The 23,089-nt window shown below is 37.4% G+C and overlaps 1 protein-coding gene across 3 annotated transcripts in view; it reads right to left on the minus strand.

Moving 5' to 3' along the window:
• LOC149828052 (Tetratricopeptide repeat (TPR)-like superfamily protein) overlaps window positions 1–21,114 on the minus strand; it is a 51,283-nt gene extending 30,169 nt beyond the window's left edge. The window contains exons 1-14 of one of the 3 annotated variants that reach the window (XM_090019841.1): window positions 20,925–21,114; window positions 20,744–20,830; window positions 20,457–20,657; window positions 20,219–20,341; window positions 16,685–16,768; window positions 16,532–16,582; window positions 16,359–16,451; window positions 15,928–16,068; window positions 15,765–15,845; window positions 9,299–9,549; window positions 9,040–9,211; window positions 7,872–7,987; window positions 7,693–7,750; window positions 7,006–7,071 (exon numbers count right to left, since the gene is read on the minus strand). In XM_090019841.1, the coding sequence (XP_089875967.1) occupies window positions 7,006–7,071; window positions 7,693–7,750; window positions 7,872–7,987; window positions 9,040–9,211; window positions 9,299–9,549; window positions 15,765–15,845; window positions 15,928–16,068; window positions 16,359–16,451; window positions 16,532–16,582; window positions 16,685–16,768; window positions 20,219–20,341; window positions 20,457–20,657; window positions 20,744–20,830; window positions 20,925–20,927 (1,527 nt within the window). In that variant the 5' untranslated portion in view covers window positions 20,928–21,114. Of the gene's footprint in view, window positions 1–7,005; window positions 7,072–7,692; window positions 7,751–7,871; window positions 7,991–9,039; window positions 9,212–9,298; window positions 9,550–15,764; window positions 15,846–15,927; window positions 16,069–16,358; window positions 16,452–16,531; window positions 16,583–16,684; window positions 16,769–20,218; window positions 20,342–20,456; window positions 20,658–20,743; window positions 20,831–20,924 lie in introns of those variants that run through there. The other 2 variants (XM_090019842.1, XM_090019843.1) reach the window with 2 other exon arrangements.
• Window positions 21,115–23,089: the final 1,975 nt, after the last annotated feature.

The following is a 23,089-nucleotide window of genomic DNA, read 5'->3' on the forward strand; positions in this document are numbered from 1 at the left end:
CACAAACAAAGCAGTGTCAGTATAACATGAACGAAAATTTAAACTTGTCATTACATTACTAAATCTATCATGCCAAGCCTTTGGAGCTTGTTTTAAACCATATAATGCCTTTTTAAGTTTAAGAATTTTATTTTTACCAATACATACTCCTGGTGGGGGATCCATGTAAACTTCTTCATTTAATTCGCCATTTAGAAATGCATTCTTAACATCAAGTTGATAGATAGGCCATTTTTTTACAGACGCAATAGCAATAAGAGTCCTAACACTAGTCATTCTAGCAACAGGTGCGAAGGTTTCTTCATAATGTATACCATATTCCTGAGCATATCCTTTAGCTACTAATCGTGCTTTATAACGTTCTAATAAACCATCACAATTGGTTTTAATTTTGAAGACCCATCTACATCCTATTGATTTCTTTCCAGTGGGTAACGAAGTTATTTCCCAAGTTTTTGCTTTTTCAAGGGCACTAAGCTCTAAGTTCATGGCTTCAACCCATTGGGAAATATTTTTGGCCTCATTATAGTGTGAAGGTTCATGAAATGAATGTAATGCAATTAGACATGCTCTATATCTAGGAGTTAGGGACTCATAGGAAACAAACCTATTTGGAGGATTGGAGATCCGACTGGATCTCCTTAAAGATGTTTCTTCAATGTCGGATCCTTGAGAGTATTTTTCTAAGGCACTTATCTGAGTTTGTTGACCACGCCTAACATATGTTTGGATTGGTCTATTATTCTCATCTACAGCATTATCAAGAGGGATTTCCTCTAGGTCATTCAAAGACTCATTAGAGATTTCCTCTTCTTGAGGAGTCTCATCTTCTTGAGATAGAAGATCAAATAAAAAAGTATATTCACTTTCGTCAATATCTTTAGTTTTCACAAAACCATTTTCATTTTCCAAAAATGTTACATCTTTGGATACATAGAGTTTGTTATTTTTCAAGTCAAAACATCTAAAACCCTTTTGATTTTCTCCATAACCCAAGAAAACGCATTCAATAGCTTTAGGAGATAATTTGTCCCGTTTATGAGTAAGGACAAAACATTTACATCCAAAAACTCTTAATCTATTGAAGTCAGGTGTTCTTTCAAATAGTTTTTCGTATGGAGATGTATTTTGTAAGGATGAAGATATCATTCTATTTATTAAATAAGTTGAGGTTAAGGTCGCTTCGGCCCAAAAATTCTTTGGAATTTCTTTGGAAATAAGGAGTGTCTTAGTGGTTTCCATGATATGTCTATGCTTTCTTTCGGCCAAGCCGTTTTGTTGAGGAGTCCTAGGACACGATCTTTGATGACAAAATCTCATTCACTTCTAAATAGTTTTGAAATTCATTTAATAAATATTCTTCACCCGAATCGGATCTAAGAGTAGAGATATTACTTGAAAATTGATTTTTAACTATCATATGAAATTTTTTAAAAAACTCAAAGACTTCGGATTTTAAATTGAGAAAGTAGATCCATACATACCTAGTATAGTCATCGATGAAAGTGACATAATAGGAGTACCCTCCTTTAGACATGACAGGGGAAGGACCCCAAACGTCCGAATGGACTAACTCAAAAGGTCTTTTGGATACAAAAGTCCGGTTTGGAAAAGGAGTAGATTTCATTTTGCCAAAAATACAATTCTTGCACACAAAATGTTTCTCATTACAAAATTTCTTTCCAAATGGAAAGGAGTACATTTTTGAGAAACTTGGATGTCCAAGTCTTTGATGCCAAATATCAATATTTTTATCTTGGACATGGTTACAAAAAGAGTTTATGGGGAGTTTCAAGTTGCTCATGTAATAGAGATCTCCCCTTCTATGGCCTTGCCCAATCAGCTTCCCGGACCGGAGATCCTGTATAGAGCAATCCTTAGTTGAGAAGGAGATTTTACATCCATGATCGCATATTTGAGCAACAGAGAGGAGATTTAAATTAAGTTGAGGTACAACTCTCACGTTTGGCACAAAGAAGTCTTTTGAAAAGTTTAAGGTTCCAAGACTTTTAACTTGTAAAGATGTACCATCGGCAGTTGAAACATAGGAGTTTTTAAAGTTATTACATAAATCGGAAAGCTCATTTTCAAGGGGGGTCATATGAAAGGAAGCTCCAGAGTCAAGGATCCAAAACGACATACCTGGAGGAGAGGAGGAAGCTACGGCGGCACCCGAAGTTGATGGAATCTTGAGTAGAGTTTGTAGTGCCTCCGATAGTTGAGCAAGAGAAAAAGAGTCCGTTCCTTTGATTGCTTCCTCTTTCTTTTGAGTAGCTTCTTCAACGGAAGCAACTTTATTTTTTGGTGCTTCATTCAACTTAGGGCAATTAGGTCTTATATGACCCGGTTCTTGACAATGATGGCAAATGGCTTTTCTGTAGTTGCCATTATAGTTATTTTGTCTTCCAAAATGTGGAGGTTTGTAGGTTTTCATATGGTTGCCGGGTTTGGATACGGCCAAGACATCATTTCCTCCTTTAATCATGCCAAGACGGGTTTCTTCTTGGCATATTTCGGCTATGGCATCTTCCAAGGGAAGAGGCTTTGATCTATGTAGGAGGGAGGATCTCACTTGTTCATATTCGGGCCTAAGCCCATGTAAAAATTGGAAAAAGTGTTCTTTTTCCATTTGTTCTCTCCTTAATTCCACATCTATACTAGAAACCCATTTTGGTTCTAGTAAGGATAGCTCATCCCATAGAGGGCCAAGAGTGCTAAAGTAATCCCTAACACTCATTTCTCCTTGCTTGATAGTCCGGATTTTTTCTTGAAGAAAGAATTGACGAGCAAGGTCTTTTTGTGTAAACATACCTTTCATGAAGAACCATGCTTCATTTGCCATCCTAAATTTGGCAATGTTGGCGCAAATCTTGAGCTCCACATTATTCATGAACCAAGCAAGAATCTTGGCATGCTTACTCTCCCAATCTTCTATTTTAGATTGGTGATCTTCAATGGCCTTTATGCGGGCATCTCCTTCAAGAGCTTTTTCTTGATCGCCTTCCATCTTAGTTAGTTGGAGTTGTGGTTCCGGAATGGTGCCCATAACGTATCTCCAAAGCTTTTTCCCTTTGAGGTTGTTTTCCATGGCGGCGGCCCACATCATGTAGTTGGAACCATTGAGCTTGAAGGAGAGATCAATCTTTTGTTCTCCTTCCATAACAACCACTTACAAGAGAATATCAAGGAGAGAGAAACAAAGAAAACAAATATAGCTACACCACTAGCTATATTAAAAAGAAGAGCATACACAAGGCTCTGATACCATGTAATGAAATATGCGGAAAAGCAAAGAGTGCACTAAGCACTTACAACATTTACTAATGAACAAACAAAGAGGGGCTAATACCCAACCCACAAGAGACAACACAACATAAAAATATAAATGCCTCTTATTGAAAGAGAGAGAGCTCTCAAGAGTAAGAAATACAAGAGGGGAGCACCCCTATTTATACACAAGAGAGGGAGAGGGAGAAGGCCAAGAGGCCTTAAAAGGAGAGCCACCTAGGGGGCTCCCCATGTAGTCGTTGGGAGCCCCCAACGGTCACTAATGTGACCGTTGGAGGCCCCATCGACTACATGGTGGGGCCCCTTTTGAGTGAGCAAAAAACAAAAAATAAAAAATACATTTTACAAAAAATAAAGAGAAAAATAAACTAAGAAAAACAAGTACCCCTATCGGGTACTTGTGAAATGACAAAAATACCCCTATCGGGTATTATATATATATATATATATATATATATATATATATATATATATATATGAGTTACATATATTTTAACAGATGTATCATCAAACCATGATGAGGAAAATGATGGTGATATTGGTGAACATAGCTCACTCAATGAACAAGAAAGTAGAATTTCAAGTGATCCAATAACCTACTCTCGTAGAAATCAAGACACCTTTAGGAGTGTTATTGACCAATATAGTGAGTTTGTTCCTACTCTTGATCACCGAAGATCTGAAAGGAATAGGAGACCTCCAACTCGTTTCGTTTCTTTTGATTCTTTCTCACCCCGATATAGGGCTTGTCTTAGTGTCATTCACTCTTGTTTTGAACCAAAGAATTTTGAAGAAGCTAAAAAATGTATAGAATGGCAAGAAGCTATGCAAAATGAACTCAATGCCCTTAGAAAGGCTGAAACTTGGGATTTTCAAACTCTACTCATAGGAAAGAAAACTATAGGTTGTCGATGGGTTTTTAAGGTTAAAACTAAGAGTGACGGATCTCTATAAAAGTATAAAGCTCGCTTAGTTGCAAAAGGGTATGGGCAAGAGTATGAAATTGATTATGAAGAAACCTTTGCTCCTGTAGCCCAAATGGTTACAGTTAGATGTCTTATTACTATTGCATTTATTAAAAATTGGAATATTTTTCAAATGGATGTGAAAAATGTTTTTTTAAATGGTGATCTTAACGAAGAAGTATACATGGATGCCCCACCAGGCATGAAGATTCCTAAAGATAAAGTTCTTCGTCTTCGAAAGGCCCTCTATGGTTTGAAACAGGCCCCCAAAGCCTGGTATGACAGGTTTACCAGTGTAATGTTGGAAAATGGTTTTTCCTCATGTTATACTGACACTGCTCTATTTACTAGAAAATCTAATGCAGGGATTGTGATACTATTACTCTATGTTGATGACATGTTAATTACAGGTGATAATATTCAAGGAGTCAAGGGTATTAACTATTAAGTCCGTCTTGACTTCAAAATTTGAGATGTCAGACTGGGGTTTTCTGACATATTTTCTTGGAATTGAGGTTGCCTATTCGCAACGTGGTTATTTCCTATCTCAGTCTAAACTTGCTTGTGAGATTATTGACAGATCAGGAATTTATGATGACAAAGTATGCGAAACTCCTGAAGTGGTGGGATCAAAAATGAAGATTGACGACGGTGTTCCTCTAATTGATCTTACTCCTTACAGGCAGTTGGTGGGTTCTTTAATGTACCTTAGCATTACTCGACCCGATTTGTCACATGCTATACACATCGCCAGTTAGTTTCAGCACGCTCCTACAACCGTTCATATGAATGTTGTCCTTCGCATCATCAGATATTTGAAGGGGACAATGAATAAGGGAGTATTTCTATCTTCTTCTTCTGAATTAAAACTACTTGCTTATACTGACTCAGATTGGGGAGGTGACCCTAGTAACCGTCACTCCACCACTGGCTTTTGTGTTTTCTTAGGTGAGTCTTTGATCTCATGGCGATGTAAAAAACAACAGAAGGTATCTCTGTCATCCACTGAAGCCGAATATAGAGCCATGTCATCTACCACCATGGAAATTGTATGGATTCGTCGCCTTTTGGAAGATATGAGAGTGTTTATCAGATAACCAACAAAGCTATGCTGTGACAATAAAAGTGCAATTTATATTGCTGAGAACCACACCTTTCACGAGCGAACAAAGCAGATAGAGATAGACTGCATTATGTCAGAGAAGAATACTTGAAGAAGGTCATTAATCTACCATATGTGACATCTGAGTATCAACTTGCAGACTTCTTCACAAAAGCTCTATGTTCGCCCAGATTTCATTTCCTTCTTGACAAACTTGCGGTTATCGCACCGTAAGTTTGAGGGGGGTGTTAAAATGTATCTCCAAAAATCCTTGTTGTAAGTATAAATATATATACTTATATACATAGAGATACATATACATATAATATATTATATGTATATGTATATCTATATATATATATAAATATATATATTTATATACCTATTTTATTTTATTACCCAAAAAGGGTATTCTTGTAATTTCCTATCTTGCGCATATTCCATTTGGAATATGTTGTAATTTTCTCTTTTATTTTCTTTTGTACTTCTTTTTTATTTTTTCATTTATTTTTTATTTCTTTAAAGGTGCATTGGGGTCCCCCAATAGAGTCGTTGGGGGGGGGGGGGGGGGGGGGCAACGGTCACAAATGTGACCGTTGGGGGCTCCCCAACGACTCCTTTGGGAGCCCCCCTTTTGCACCTCTTGGCTCTTGTATAAATAGGGGTGTTCCCCCTTGTTATTCTTAAGCTTGAGAGTCTCAAGCATTTGATCTTTTTATGAAATACATGCACTAGTGCATGTTTGCTACTTTTACGCATTTTGCGTATTTTGTTCAAGTGTTGTGAGAGTGTCTTCGTGCACTTCTTTTATAAAGTATTTATGCTTGTATGTGTATTGTCTCTTCATACTCCCGCACCCCGTTAGACATCTGCCGCCTAGGCACCAACTAGCACTTTGGACTACACAACATATATGGCAATTGTTTTGCATACTATTTAATATGTTTGAGCTACTATGAATTATGCCTTTCTTCCTTGGCACTCTACACTGGAGCTGAGAGCCTATTACTTAAGAGTTGGACTTTGCAAAATTTCATAACGATAGGCAAACTGCTATTGGATTTTCTATTTTTCTTGAGGTTTCCATGATTGCATGGAAAAGCAAAAAATAGCAACGAATAGCTTTATCCACTATTTAGGTAGAGTATAGACCCATAGCACAAGCTGCTATTGAAATTGTTTGGCACTTTTAGATAACATGGGGATTGTTAGTCCTAGGCCTACCCCCATGTATTGACAATAAGAGTGCTAAAGATATTGCAAAAAATCCAGAATTTCATCAAAGACACCTATTTCAAAAAAGTGTCAACAGGTGAACAGAATCTGGCAAAATCCAAGAAACCAAAATTGCTTGATGCTATGTGTATAAAAGATCATGCTGCAGCAAGTACAAGAGATGCCTTTGAAAAAGTAAAATGACAAAAATGCCAAATGTCAGTAAAATGCATGCATGCCAATAAAAGAACATTTATAGCACCAAATGCATCCAAATGTTTCACGAAGACCAACAGAAAACAACATCATGGCCTTCCAAAGAAAAAGCTTCATACGAACTGAGCACCATCATTTCCCAAATTTTATCCATGCACAAGTGCAACCTGCAGTTTATTTAAAACACTTTCAACTGTTAAAGTCACAGCATCAACCTACCTGTGAAGATTGCAGATGACCAGAAACAACAGCAAGCTTTGCAAGACCAAGTTGGAATTCTGCTAGCTGGCAACAAAAGATTTACCGATCATATGGCTTGCTACAAATGGGAAAACCAGTAAGCACCTTTTCTCAAGGTTCATGCTAATTTAAGTAATCTACTTACATTACAGTAACTGACATATGAGAGAAAGAAGGCCAATAGTTTAACCAAATATAACCAATACCAAACATATAATTCCAAAGCAAAGTCATAGTGGATAAAATCTTTTGTCATCCAAGATACACATAAAGATAAGTCATAATGAATGAAACAGAAAATACAAATGCAGCCAAAACATCGAGTCTATGACACTAGTTGGTCAGTCAAAGATTTCCAAACCTTTTTCTTTATTGATTTATTTTTTATTGATAAAGATACGAATTCTAAAAATATAGAAAACTGGTTAAGCACATTAATATTTACTTATATTTGTATGGACAGGGTCTAATGTGATAGCTGAATTCATAGACTCAGGGTCTTAAGTAAGACGTTTCAGATTAAAAAAAAATCCCCTTGTGGATGCTATTCCTCATATTGCCTATGGATCCAGAATACTATTCATAACCATAGACAAAAGACCAGAAGTACCATTTATAGATGTAAAGGCAATGAATTAACATGCAATAAAAGGTATAGGATTTTACAGGCAATAACTGAACAGCATGAAGACAGCATTCAAAAGCCTCATCTGGTAGAACGTCACTGAAAAAGGAACATTAAACACTTTTTGAGTTTACATGTTGACATATATCTCACATTCAAGGACCAAACAACTACAACCAACAAATCATAACAATAATAAAAAATAAGAAAAATATTTTACCCAGTATAAGAGTTAGTCGACATGGCAGCCCATGGTAAGGCAAGTGAGGGATCTATGCTTCTAGCACGATCAAATGCCTGCTTTGACATGACTCCTTGTCCCTCTTTACGATAGAGCTGCTTCATAATGACACATTCAGATGTTAATGCAAGACCAGATTTTTACCATCAAAAGGTACTTCAACGTTAAAACATTTTTACAATTGTTTTATAATTTGACTGTTTTTTTGCACCATATTTTTTCACTTTTTTCATGTTAAAATAGCATCCCATTTGGAAGATGCTCAAAATAAAGTTTTGGAACCACTTTTTCCTGAAACTTCTTGAATGTGTTTGCCTGATATTTGCCATAAAAATGCATTTTGAAAATGCTTTTTTTTTAAATCCAAAAACCATGTTATGAAAGAACAGCTAGAACCCTTTTTTTCTTTTCTTTTCTTTTTTAATGTAGGTTAGATTTTGAGGTGTTCCTCTTACTCACTTTCTCAACCTTTCCTGGCCCTCCCCATCTCCCTCATCCTCCCAACCTTTGTGGAGGTGTGAAGGTGAGGAGAGGATCAAGAAAATAAACCTCAAGGAGTTTCCAACAAAGATGGTTTCTGCACCATTGCTGAAGTCAGTAGCGACAGGTTCTGCATAGCTGTGTTCTGGGATGAGGGGCAAGAAAATCACTGGTGGTGGTAGCCATGGCTTTTGCACCACCCCTCTGGGTTCAATGGTGAGGGACAAGGCCAGGGGTTCTGCCCTAGCTGCTGATGGTGGATTTTGCACCAACATAGCTGTGATCAGTGGTAGTGGCAGGCAAGATGAAGTGCTCCATAAGAGGCTTGGGTTTGAAGGAGGGCCACAACAAGACAGCAAAGGGTTGGGACAGATGATGGCTGCAAGGTGAGTAAGGTTTTGAAGGGCAGTAATGCGTGCCGTGGCAGAAGAAAAAAAGAGGGAAGAGGTTTAAATTGTCATCCAAATACCATTAGAATCATCAACATAAAAAATCAAGTTATAAAAATTTGTTCTTCAGTAAATTCATTTTCAGAAACTAATGTATAAGAATTAATTTGTCAAAAATGTCAACCAAATGCGGCCTAAAAAGTGAAAATATATTCAGGCATCAATCCTGGATGGTTAAGGCCCATTGAATTGGTTGATAATTATGCTTATTCCCTTACCTTTCCAAGATAAGCCCATGTTGCAGCATGAGACACATCCAACTGCAGTGCCCTAATAAGAGTGTGTTGCTGCAATGCTTTACTATTGGCCAAACACCCTAAAACTACCCAAAACTCATTGTTGCCACCCTCAAGCATCAACCCACCAAGTGACATCTTCTCAGCCAGCTGCCTGATAAATGAATTATCAATTTAGTCAATAAATGTTATCTCAAACTCGCAAAAGCTTTGTGAAAGATTGCCATAAAAAACAACATACCAGTCGGTGTGATCCTCTGATTTGATCTTTTTCAAGGAGCAAATGTAGTCTAAAGAGATCGCGATGTCAGTATAGATATTGGCTTGCCACGGAGTCAAATGCAATGCTTTTTGATAAGAACGATTTCCAGTAATTGCCATCGATTGACACTTTTCTTTCCATGATAGGATGGAAGCTGCAAAAGCTGCCTCATCAATTTCAGAGCATCCACTTTCTGGTGGTGACCATGGCAAACACCTTGCATATGCAATCTGAAAGAGGAAGCAACTTGCTTTAAAGCACTCCACACATTAATTCAACAATATTGTAAACTGTGATAAACTTAAGAGCAGCAAAACTGGTGCAGAAGCTGGTAATTATTGTCTTTTTGCGCAATGAGACACTAAATCAGCAAATAGTATTGCTTGCACACCACCAAAGATGACACACGCACATACACATTTTATAATAACAGAGTGATATACACACGCGCATACATATATATATATATATAGAGATATGGGCCTTCTAAAAAATCCAATGCACTTATTTGCTAGGAAATGTCATACCCACCTGCACTTTTTCATGCAATAACAACTTTTTTTTTGGAAATTTAATAAATTTAACAAGAGAAAAATAAATGGTGACGAGTGGTCAGCAAATACACAAGTCAAAGAAATAAGACATTTTCATGACTTTATGGTTGTGAAATCCTGTAAATATTGGTTGTAATTAGAAATATGCTAAGCAACCAGACCAATTATTTGGCACTAATCTTAGTTGTCAAAACAAATAGTTAGAGCTTAGGCGGAAGACCCTTAAAAGGACTAGTCGAGGCCTAGGCGGGACTAGTCGGCCTAAGCAAGACCAAAAAAATAAAACATCAAGAAAAATAAAAAAATTACAATAAATAGTTAAATTTAGTAACAAAACTATGGATCAAGTGTGTAATTCAGTGTAACATGTTGCAAAATTCATGAAATTCCATAATATTGAACATACATCAAAACTTAGGGCACACCATTAGATTACTCTATATACATCATAGTCACAAATATCAGTATCGGCTATCTCAGGAAAATATAAGGGCTTAAAAAATATAAAAAATAACAAAAAAAGTAAGAAAATATCATGTTTAGAAAAAAAATACATAAATAATAAAAGAAATAAGTAAAAAATGTAAAAGAAAGAAGAAAAACATATTTAAAATGTAAAAAAAAAGAGAAAATATTTGATATTGTCCCGATATTATCGTGATATATATAAATTCCCGATATTTTGAAAATATCGTGATATTTTACCTTTAATATCGTTTTGTCATTGTATCGCAGAAATATTGCAATATTTTCAAAATATCAGCAATATTTGTGATGTTCCCTACTGAGCGACGCGTTGTACTCTATAGGCCCGGAGGCAGTGATAAATGGGCAAGGGTTGCTAGGTCGTCGCCCGGAAGCGACGCGTCACACCGGCGCCCGGGTGTGGTGTCAAATAGGCAAGGGTTCCCTCACTTTGTTGGACGGGTGGGGGTAAAGAAGTTAGTCCAAGACCATAAAATTAGGTTAGCCACTTGGAACATAAGGTCTTTAACTGGTAAGTTGGTAGAGTTAGTAGATGTTATGTGTAGGAGAAAGATTGATATTTTATGTCTACAAGAGACCAAATGGGTAGGTGAGAAAGCAAAAGTGATGGAACCTTGGGGATATAAGATTTGGTATACAGGAATAAATAGGAATAGGAATGGAGTAGGGATTGTTATGAGTCGTGAGTTTATAGATAATGTAGTTGAGGTCCGTAGGAAGGGTGATAGGATTTTACTTATTAAATTAGTATTAGGTACGGATATTATTAATATTATTAGTGTTTATGCACCTCAAGTAGATTCAGATGATTCCACTAAGCGTCAATTTTGGGAAGATTTAGATGGAGTAGTACAAGGGATATTTTATGGAGAAAGGCTTTTCATCGGCGGTGACCTTAATGAGCATGTAGGCATTAGTAGGGATGGATTTGAGAGTATCCATGGAGGCTATGGTATAGGAGAAAGAAACGATAGTGGAGAAAGGATTTTAGATTTTGGTTTGTCCTATGATATGATCTTAGCAAACACTTGGTTTAAGAAGAGGGAGTCTCACCTCGTAACATTTAAAAGTGGGGTTAATAAGAGTCAGATAAATTTTTTCCTACTTAGAAAGAGAGATAGGGGTTGTTGCATCGATTGTAAGGTTATACCGGGAGAAAGTGTAGCTACACAACATAGAGTCTTAATTTTAGATCTTAGAATTAGACAATGCCGCAAAAGGGATAGACATAGGATAGATCCTAGAATTAAGTGGTGGGTACTGAAAGGAGCTAAACAAGAAATGTTTGTAGAGCGGGTAGTTAAGAAAGTTGATTGGTGTCTCGAGGAGGATTCAGAATCTATGTGGAATAAGATAGCGGGTGGCATGAGAAAGGTGGCTAAGGAGGTATTGGGTGAGTCTAAAGGCGGTGCACCGCTAGGTAAGGATACATCGTGGTGGAACGAGGATGACAAATTAGCTATTAAGGTTAAAAGAGACAACAACAACAACAACAACAACAACTACGCCTTCATCCCAAAACAATTGGGGTCAGCGATATGAACCAAAAAAGAAATTCATTTTGGGTCCTCCACATGAATCCTTTTCCTCCAATCATTTCTATCCAACGCCATGTCCTCGGTGAGGTTCAAAGCATTCATATCCTTTCCTATCATCTCCATCCAAGTCTTCCTAGGCCTACCCCTACCTCTTTTAACTAATATATTTTCCCATTTCTCCAACCTTCTAACTGGAGCATCATTAGGCCTTCGCCGAATATGTCCAAACCACCGTAAACGATTCTCTCGCATCTTATTCTCAATGGGTGCAACACCTACCTTCTTACGTATCTCTTATTTCCGAATCTTATCTTTTATTGTATTTCCACACATCCATCTAAGCATCCGCATCTCAGCTACACTCATTTTTTGAATATGATGTCTCTTGGCAGCCCAACATTCCGTACCATATAGTAAAGCGGGTCTAATAGTCGTCCTATAAAACTTTCCCTTCAACCGCAATGGCATTCTACGATCGCACAGCACTCCAGTAGCACTTTTCCATTTCATCCACCCAACCTTTATCCTATGATTTACATCTCCATCAATTTCTCCATACTTTTGAATGATAGATCCCAAATATTTGAAATAATCATTCACCGGTATATCTTGCTCACCAAGCTTCACTACACTCTCATCACTACTTCGTTGCTTACTAAACCGACATTCCATATATTCAGTCTTACTCTTACTCAACTTAAAACCTCTAGCTTCCAATGTCAGTCTCCATAATTCTAACTTAGCATTAACCCCAGCTCTAGACTCATCAATCAAAACAATATCATCAGCAAACAACATACACCACGGTACATTTTCTTGAATTGATCTCGTAAGCTCATCCATCACTATCGCAAATAGGAAAGGGCTTAAAGCAGATCCTTGATGTAACCCAACCGTTATCGGAAAATTGGTTGTCACCCCTCCACAAGTGCGGACATTGGTTACTAATCCTTCATACATATCTTTAATTATACTAATGTACTTGAGAGAAACACCTTTCTTCATCATTGTCCACCAGAGAACGTCCCTAGGTACTCTATCGTATGCCTTCTCTAAATCAATAAAAACCATATGCAAATCTTTGTTCCTCTCTCTATATCTTTCAATAAGTTGTCTAAGAAGATGTATAGCTTCCATAGTTGATCTTCCAGGCATAAAACCAAATTGATTCTCCGATATCATGACAACCTTCCTCAACCTAGACTCAATCACCCTCTCCCAAAGTTTCATAATATGACTCATGAGTTTTATACCACGATAGTTTGTGCAATCTTGTATATCACCCTTATTCTTATATAAAGGCACCAAAGTACTCTTCCTCCACCAAAGGTTAAAAGAGAGTGTTATAAAAATCTAAGTAAAAGTCGTGATAATGAGAATTTGGAGAAGTATATGATAGCAAAGAAGGAAGCTAAAAAAGTAGTTCGGAACGCGAGGGATAAGGTATATAAGGAGGTTTATGACAAGTTGGATACCAAAGAGGGTGAGAAAGATATTTATAGGATTGCAAAAATGAGAGATAGGAAATCGAGGGATCTGGGTATGGTTAGATGTATCAAAGATGAAACGAAAAGGGTTTTAGTCAAAGATGAGGAGAATAAGGAGAGATGGAAAGATTATTTTGATAAGCTATTTAATGAAAGTCATGCTCAAGATCTTGGAGACTTTTCCATTCCTTTTCATGAGATGAATCGTGACTTCATGCGCAAGATTCAAAAGAAAGAAATTGCAGAGGCTTTGAAGAAAATGAAATCAAGAAAGGCACTTGGCCCAGATGGTATACCTATCGAAGCTTGGAAATGCTTGGGAGAGAAAGGTTTAGAATGGTTGACAAATCTTTTTAACAAGATTTGGCGGACAAATAAGATGCCTAATGAGTGGAGGAAGAGTACTTTGGTGCCTCTATATAAGAATAAGGGTGATATACAAGATTGCACAAACTATCGTGGTATAAAACTCATGAGTCATACTATGAAACTTTGGGAGAGGGTGATTGAGTCTAGGTTGAGGAAGGTTGTCATGATATCGGAGAATCAATTTGGTTTTATACCTGGAAGATCTACTATGGAAGCTATACATCTTCTTAGACAACTTATTGAGAGAAATAGAGAGAGGAACAAAGATTTGCATATGGTTTTTATTGATTTGGAGAAGGCTTACGATAGAGTACCTAGGGACGTTCTCTGGTGGACAATGATGAAGAAAGGTGTTTCTCTCAAGTACATTAGTATAATTAAAGATATGTATGAAGGAGTAGTAACCAATGTCCGCACTTGTAGAGGGGTGACAACCAATTTTCCTATAACGATTGGGTTACATCAAGGATCTGCTTTAAGCCCTTTCTTATTTGCTATAGTGATGGATGAACTTACGAGATCAATTCAAGAAAATGTGTCGTGGTGTATGTTGTTTGCTGATGATATTGTTTTGATTGATGAGTCTAGAGCTGGGGTTAATGCTAAGTTAGAATTATGGAGACAGACATTGGAAGCAAGAGGTTTTAAGTTAAGTAAGAGTAAGACAGAATACATGGAATGTCGATTTAGTAAGCAACGAAATAGAGATGGGAGTGTAGTGAAGCTTGGTGAGCAAGAAATACCGGTGGATGATTCTTTCAAATATTTGGGATCTATCATTCAAAAGTATAGAGAAATTGATGGAGATGTAAATCATAGGATAAAGGTTGGGTGGATGAAATGGAAGAGTGCAACTCTTCTTTTTAGCTTTATTATTATTTTACTTGCTTATGTCTCAGACTCTATGCATTTTAATAAATAAAGTATGGTTTGGTCTAATTTGAAAGATGAGTATAAGATCCCTTGTGGTGGTGGTTGTATTTAACTGTAAAGGCCCAAGGTTTCTGAAAATGTTTCCGCACTTGTTTAAAAAAAAATCCATTTTTTCATAGGTACGAGTTGGGGTCGTTACAACTAACGCACCGAGAAGTGCATGTTGATGCAAACGAATGCTAGGGTTGGACAGTTCATGCATGAGGCACACTAGGAACAATTTCTTCTAAGATGATTACACTCCGTCAATGTCACGTGTTATACCGTTTTAGTGTCGGTGGTGACACGAGCTGGACACACTATGAGCCGATGACAAGAGTCTAACACATACAAAGATTATTTTCATATTTTGATAGTTTTTAGTATTTTTAATAATATTTTAATAAAAATCATTATATATATAAAAATATCAAAAAATTTATTTATTAAAATTTTAAAAATCTATGTCATCATATTCTATTTTTCAAAAAAAAATCGAACTTGCATGCCAAACTCAACTCACCTATCATGTCATACCAGAGCGGCAAATTGAGGAAGCGGGAGCGAAAAGCGATTCGGGAAACGGGAAGCGCGGGACGACTTAGAAGCAAATTGGGAATCGTCTCGAAAGCGAGAAGAGAAGCAAATCAGAAGCAACCTAAGAATCGAAGAGGAAACGAAGAAGGAAGCGACCTAGAATTTGAGTGGGAAGCCAATAGGAATAGAGTTTTTCCGATATTGGGCAAAATTTTTTGTTAAAGGCTCCAAGCCCCTAAAAAAAGAAAAATCACTTCCTGATATTGAGGAGTGAGTGGGAAGCGAGCTTCCCATTTAAAAGGGTCAATTCCCTGTGCATTTCAAAAGCGACGCATTTCGCACTTCCTCGAGTCCTATAGCATTTCCGGTAACTCTGGGTCATACATGTATCTCTGTAACATAGCACTCCATATAGCAGACCAGGTTCACTAATGGAAGCTCAATATTTGAACAGCACATGACAATAAAATAGCACTAAAGCATCAGCTCATGGTTTTTGCAGGATCATTCATGAATAATATATACCACAGGTAGCAAGCGTCTTTGAAGTTATACTCCATACCTGGATGTCCCCAAGCAACTTCCAAAGAGATGAGATATTTCCTACAATGAAGGAACTTGCTTTGATAATGACAGATGCTTCCTGCAATATCAGCAATATCGAATTGAATTTCAAGCACAAAATGAATATTAAGTTGGTCGCTAACATCACCTAGAGAACAGACCTCTAATAGAGAAGCTCCCCACCCAAATGCACCAGAATTAATGCAATCCCTTGACAATCCAAGAAGAGCAGAAGCAAGCCCATAATGTGCAGCCACATTATGAGGTGCAATCTTTACAGCATCACGAAACTGATCAACTGCCTACAAAAAGGAGGAATTGCATGTTAATATTTCGCTCTCCTATCCTATGAAGAACAACATGAAAATATGGTTAGGCATAAGTTCCGAAATTAAAACATATAACAATACTATGTGCCCAAACTCCAGTGTTGCTTAGTGTCAAGAGAATTTTTTTTAAAGAATTTGATTCACCTCATACAGGTTAAAAGATAGGCCTCCACTGCTTCAAGATAAATAGATATATAAGCATATGAATGAATAAACTGGTTTTCAAGACCTCAAGGAACATACACTTTGGAGGAAAATTTTACCTTCCTGTAAGAACCAAGCATCATCAAAACATTCCCACTCTCAAGCAATGCAAACACTCTAGTATTATCCAGCTCAGAAGCACGTCCATACGACTGTCACATTCATCTTGGTGACAAAGGATCCTTTATCCACAAACAAAATAAGAATACAATATCATTACAGCAAAATGCACCTTTAACGCTGCAGTGAACATGCCCAAGCGCTGATATCCAAGACCTAAAGCCTAAAAACGTAAGCATGTTATGCAGAGTTCAAATTTCATAAAGCAAGAACTGCCACATAAAAATGGAAACATCATAATGGATAATCCACAGAATTCACATACCTCCCACAAATCTGGACATGTTGGATAGCCTCGAATTGCATGTTGAAGGCTCTGAACTGCATCTGGCCATTTCTTTAGAGTAACCTGCAAATAAGAGCATAATGCACCCATATACATTATTGTTACACTTCAATGTATCTTTTTTGGGGGGAAGCAAATAAAATATTTGATTAAAACAATGAAGATGAAACAGGTGACGAAAAGTGATATTACAAGGAATCTGCAGGTACATAGGTAAATCCAGTGTGCAAACTAAAGATTAATTTAGCCCCAAGGGGTTTGGCGCAGTGGAGGGGGCCTTGGCCACTAGACTGGTGGTCAGGGTTCCATTCCCATGAATGTCAAACCGCTTGAATTAATAAAGGCAAGGCATAAGCCCTTGCTCAACCGAAGCTGGACGACTAACTGGGGGAAAAGGGTATGCCACGGTTTTACACCATCGAGAAGGCGATCGTAAGTATGGCAGGCTGAGCTAGCGCGACTAGGTATCTGATCCCGAGGGTGGTTTCCCCCTCCTTCATGGAAACAACTAAAGATTAATTTGATCACAAGAGGGAATAGCTTCAACTTCTTCCAACTCACATATGTTTTACAACCATCTCACTTAGATCCAATCTAAGCTTCTTAGATAGGTGGGAAGTGCACGATACTCCACATTTTCAAACTTTGATGGGAACCTTAATCTTCCCATATTTCTACTATGTTTCCCCATGCTTCATCCATAATTCCATACATGCTTCCTATATGTTTTTATTGTGTTTCTTTTCATGTTTTTCATGTATTTCCTCTCGTGCTTTCCACTCAAGCCCCCCCCCCAAGTACTTTCTCTAAATTGGTAACCATCATTTCTTGATGTTGACAAAAATTGATTCTTTCCTTCTCGCTTTCTATACATTTTAAAATGCATTGCTTTTCGCTTATACTTCCCATATCATTTCTGACTTCCGCTTCCTAGTTTGGCAACCTTGGTGCTAACAGCCTAGACAAACCCAAAGATGGCAGTTTCTCAGCAGCACAACTCTAACAATTGAAAAACCTGAATACATTGACTAATAGTTCTCCATGCTCACTTTGATCGATCGATCCGATTCACCAGCATATATGCCAAGTTTATCTAGAAGACTTAGAACTTATGTATTCACTACAGTAAGAAATCTTTCCAAGTGGTTTAAAGCCATCAGTAAAAAATACACGGTTTGAACTGATATAGCAGTAACCAGCATCATGCACTTGGCGATGAGGTCATGTTGATGTTTTCAAAAAGTTGCATATTAGCCAGCCAACAATTAATAACAGTCATAAATTGACACTTTATCATTTCGCACAGAGAGAGAGAGAGCTTGTGCATAATAACAAGGGAGAAGAAGGAGTAGAGTGCCGACAATAATCATGAGAAAGTGAGATAGAGGAGACAGAGCATGGGCAGGGGAAAAAAATTTAAATATCTATGTAAAAATATAAAAATATGGACCTATAGAATTTTTTTCATTTGTTTCTTGTTACCTATGATAAGGTCATGATGTCCAAGGATATAGCAAAATAATAAAAACTAGTCATAATCTTTCAAAACAAACTAAAATATATCTTAAGCTTTCTTTTCTGCCAATTTTTCTTTTTATTCATGTGTATTTTTAGATTACAGGTTTTATTGTTTTGTATTTTGCTTCACTTAGTTTTTATATTGGTGATTGATATACTTTTGTTTACGTGTATTGGCATTTGCTTTCTTATTTGATCATTAGGATTTATAAAAAAGAATTAAATTGCATATAACAGTTTTAATATAAAAGATTAATAAGGTTTTGTTAATTAATCATGATTTCTTAGATTTAGTTGATTAATCACAATTAATTGAGGATTTGACCTATCAAGGTTGACCAATTTTTCCTAATTAATTATGATTAACCTAGAACAATCATTTCCCATTAATTACCAAGGACGAGGAGAGCTACTATGGTTACAGCAAACAAAACACTAAATCTCGACAATTTTAACAATCATATAACTGTCATGCAAAAAGATTGAGACTTGGATCAATTTCCTAAAATTAAAAATTAAGTACATTTACTAGAAAAACCATTTTCAGAAATATTTGGATGAAAAATGAAATAAGAGCCGAAATCACTGACAAACACATGGAAAGTGTTAAAATACATGAAACAAACCAATGAGCAGTGGATAGACTTTGACCACAAGAAGTGTGATTTTTTTTAATAATGGTCAGAACAGATAAAAAATTGACCAGTTGGACCTACAAATTAAACAGATTCAACCTTTTTCTAAAGAAATACCAGTCTAGTTAGATGGGATCAGCAGTGTTTGTTTTCTTCATAATACACATATTGATCAGAAATTCAACCTTATAAGAAGGTCATACTAGCCCCTTAATCATAGGATACAAGTTCAGCGTAATGTAAAGGAAGTGCCACTTAGCATGACTAGTCAAGTTGTTTGTCACCACGCTGTCCTCAACCACCTTGGGAAAGGAAGAGCCTCCAAGAAGTTTTGCAACCCACTGTTGGAATTATACGCAATCAAATTTTAAATACAAGAAGTACCAAATCAAGGCTTTCACATAGGACAGACATAATTAAGTTCAGCATTTGTCAGCACTTGAATAGATTTGCTTCTGTGATGCACGCTGCTGTGTTTAGTTGTAAAAGAGAGCTAAAAATTGGATATGTAACTTCGCTGGTGAAATGGGCTAAGAAGCAATAACTCCTAAATGGGGAAAAGATCGCAAGCCAAGAACAGAGAAAGTACTCTAAGGTTTTCAGGCATCTGTATCTAGGTTGGGTTTGCTAGTAGCAAACCGCTTTTGATATGCCATACGCCACGGTGGTATGTAATCATATTACAGAAAGAATTCATGTGATCCAAAACAGAAAAAGATAGGTCGCAATTAATCATATTGGACAAGTACTCAGGCTGTTATGTCTATGCATTTCAAAATCAAGAAACAGGATTCCCTGATGCGATAGGCCATGGACTAGAGAATCATCATAGCACCCAAAAAGGTGTCACTTTCAAAACAAGGCACTATACCATTATAAGTATCTTAAATTTCTGTTTCTGCATTAAGATTTTATGCAACTGACCCCACATAATTTTCAAGGCATCCATCCTGATGCTTCCCAGTTTTATGTAATATTTTGGCTTGCATACTCTCCTTTTGCTTCCCAATTACTAATGCATTAAAAAAATGAATTTTGTTCTGTTTCTTCAGCAGGACGTGGTAATGTCGTTACACTCTTATGGATGGGATTGGTGGATCAAACATGTTAGAAGGAAGGCATGAGTCGTATGTGCCAATAAAAGATTTAAGTTCCAAGTTTCTTCTTTTCGATGAGTGCAGCCATTGTATTGGATTCAAACTCTTGCGAACCATTCTCTCTTTATGAAGGGGGGGGGGGGGGGGGGGGGGGGGGGGGGCGGCGGTGTGGGAGGATAAGGAGAAAAGTGATTGAAGCTAAGCAACAACTAACAGCTGAAAGGAAAGAATAAGTAGCAACCACGAAGATGCAATTCAAAAACCTGCAAGTACCCTAATCTCCGCCACGCCCAGAAAGCTCGCGGCGACTTCTCGGCCGCCTCTTGACAGATGGTGATCTCCAGAGACTCCTTACCTCCTTTGTCCAACAAATCACACAACGCTTCCTACCAAAAAAAGAAAAACACCCGAACCCAAATACATCATCAAAACGAATAGAGACAATAACAACACGAGCATGAACATATCAATAAAGAAGAAACAAGAGGAATCCGAACAAACCCCAGCTTCGCTATCATCAGGGTTAATGGTGATCGCCCTCTGATAGCACTTGGACGCCCTCTGCATATCAACTGATTGGCGGCTGTAGTAGTGCCCGAGGAGGAGGAAAGCGGCGCCGTTGCTAGGGTTTAGCTTAACGGAGAGGACCAAATGCTCGGCTGCTTTCTCCCTCGCTTCTCCTCTCTCCCACAGGAAGTGTGCCTACGGTTTTGCAGAAGAAACGCATCTAAAAATTCCGAAGTGCAGATCAGAGAATACGAAAGAGGAAGATAGCAGGGGGGAAGAACCATGTCGAAATGATGAGAAGGGTTTTGTGGGTCGGATTCCAGCGCTTCCATCAACCGTTTTCTGACGTGCTCTTCAGAAATTTCCTCCTGGGAGGAAGTTCGACGCGAAGACAAAAGAACCAGTTAGGTCCGAGTAGAGGAGATGAGCTCTAGTGTAGAATAAGAGAGGAGTAATGATTACCATTTGCGCTTCTTGTGATTCTCCGCCGAGTCCGCAGAGCGAGAGAGAGAGAGAGAGATGGCCGAAAGGCCCGAGACGTGGTGGCGTCGCCCTATTAACTGTTGTGATCGTGAAACTCGTTATCGGCAGAGTACGAGCGGGAGAGGGGGACGGTAACGAACGAGCAGAGCTCTCTGCTCGCCCTATTAACTGTTGCGAGCCCGAGCTTGCGCGCGTGAGCAATGTTATCAGTGTCAGTGTCGGTGTCGGCCCTGAATCGCTTGGCCACCGATTCATCTGTATCGGCCGATACTGATACTCAACTAAATCGTTCTGTATCAGTCCAAAACTAATAAAAAATATTGTATTAATCATAACGTGACACGTATTGAAACTATTAAAAATAAATTTTAATGTTTTTATATTTATTTTTAAAAAAATTAATTCAGGAGTGAAGCATATCGAATTTTTTCCGATACGCACCAATCCTGATAACATTAATTGCTCGTGAGAAGCCCGACGGCCAAAATCTAACTATGCTCCGAACATGCCGCCTAATTAACTTATTTTACTCTTGGCATAAATGATAAATAAGGGAAGATTTTGGCTACCCTTGAGCATGGTTGGCATTCTCGAAACTCGGCCTAACTCTGATTCGGGTGAGTCAACTAGGTGAGTTGACTCAAGGTTTGTTATTTAATTTATCAAAAATTAATGATGAACATATATTTTATAATTATATAAATTTTTTTTTTAAAATATATCCATTTCAAATATGAATTTCTCATATATATATATATATATATATATATATATATATATATATATATATTATTAAATCTATTATATATTTAACACACCTATATACATACATATATAAATATTTAAATATTTTAGTATTTCATAAAACTTAAAGATATTCTTCTTTAAGAAGGAAAATATTTTATTATCTCCTTAAATATAAATAAATTATTTAATCATCTCAATATCTTATAATATTTTTTGATTGATGGGTTCTATTCTATTTTTTTCCAAGTTAAGAGAGCTTTTAGTTGTTATGATATTTTTAATATAAGATTTTTATTATTCTCATGTCGATGGGAAAGGGTGGAAGACTCATCTAACATGTATTATAAATAGGCTCTCGAAAGTGTGATATTTCTCTTGTCAAGCTAGGCTATCACTTGTTTTCTAACCCAATTGTAATACAATCCTTATGTGTGTGGGGGATTATTTGTTGTATAACCCAATTGTAATATATTACAAATCGATATTAACAAACAAAATAATATCTCACAAATTGATACTAGAAAACACATAATATCTTACAAATCGATATACGACAATTCAACATAATATATTACAAATTGACATTAACAAACAAAACAATATCTCACAAATCGATATACATGTTACTACAACCGCGATTTGCGTTACATTGCATATACTGAGTGAATGGATGATACCGGGTGGGGTAGAGGCCCTTGCTCACATATGTAACCAAGCATTTTTGTCAACAGATCCCACTGCCCTACAAATAGCTTCAAGTTTTCAACCGTCAAAATGATAAAATTTACCTGCAATAACAAAACAATGCCTTAATGACACTCACGACGACATACGTTCTTCAACAATAGCATGATAACATGGAAAGGTACGCACGACGCTTAAATGGCACGTTTTAGAATGTTTATGTGTCATTGCTTTTTTCCATACTGCCTAACGAAAATGAAGAAGAAGAGAAGAGCGTAAAAAGAGATGGCCGACAAATCCCCCTATGACGCCCACCAATGAATATCTCCACGAGGTAGGAACGAACCCGGGAATGTTTTCTATCTAACACAAGGCAGGAACAAGAAGGCAACCATGTAAAACCCGAAAAAAATATATATACAACTTGGATTCGGGTCGGATTCGAACCCAGACCCAATGGAGGCACCGCCTCCCTCGTGCCTTCTAAAGACAGTGAGGTAGGAGAGGGGTTATGAAACAACTTCCCCTCTTTGCTCTCTCACCTCTCTCCCGACCGACCCCCCCTGTCGATCTTGCATTCGACAAGCACGACCACCGGCATCCCACCATCGACGACCCTCCTCCTCTCAGCGACCTTCAGGTATGCACCATTTCCCCTCGTTCTTCATCTCATTTTCCCTCTGTTGTCTCCTCTTCCTCTTTTCTTTTCTTTT

The sequence above is a fragment of the Nuphar pumila genome, chromosome 10 (assembly GCF_984573655.1).
Source record: "Nuphar pumila chromosome 10, dmNupPumi1.hap1.1, whole genome shotgun sequence".
NCBI lineage: Eukaryota > Viridiplantae > Streptophyta > Magnoliopsida > Nymphaeales > Nymphaeaceae > Nuphar > Nuphar pumila.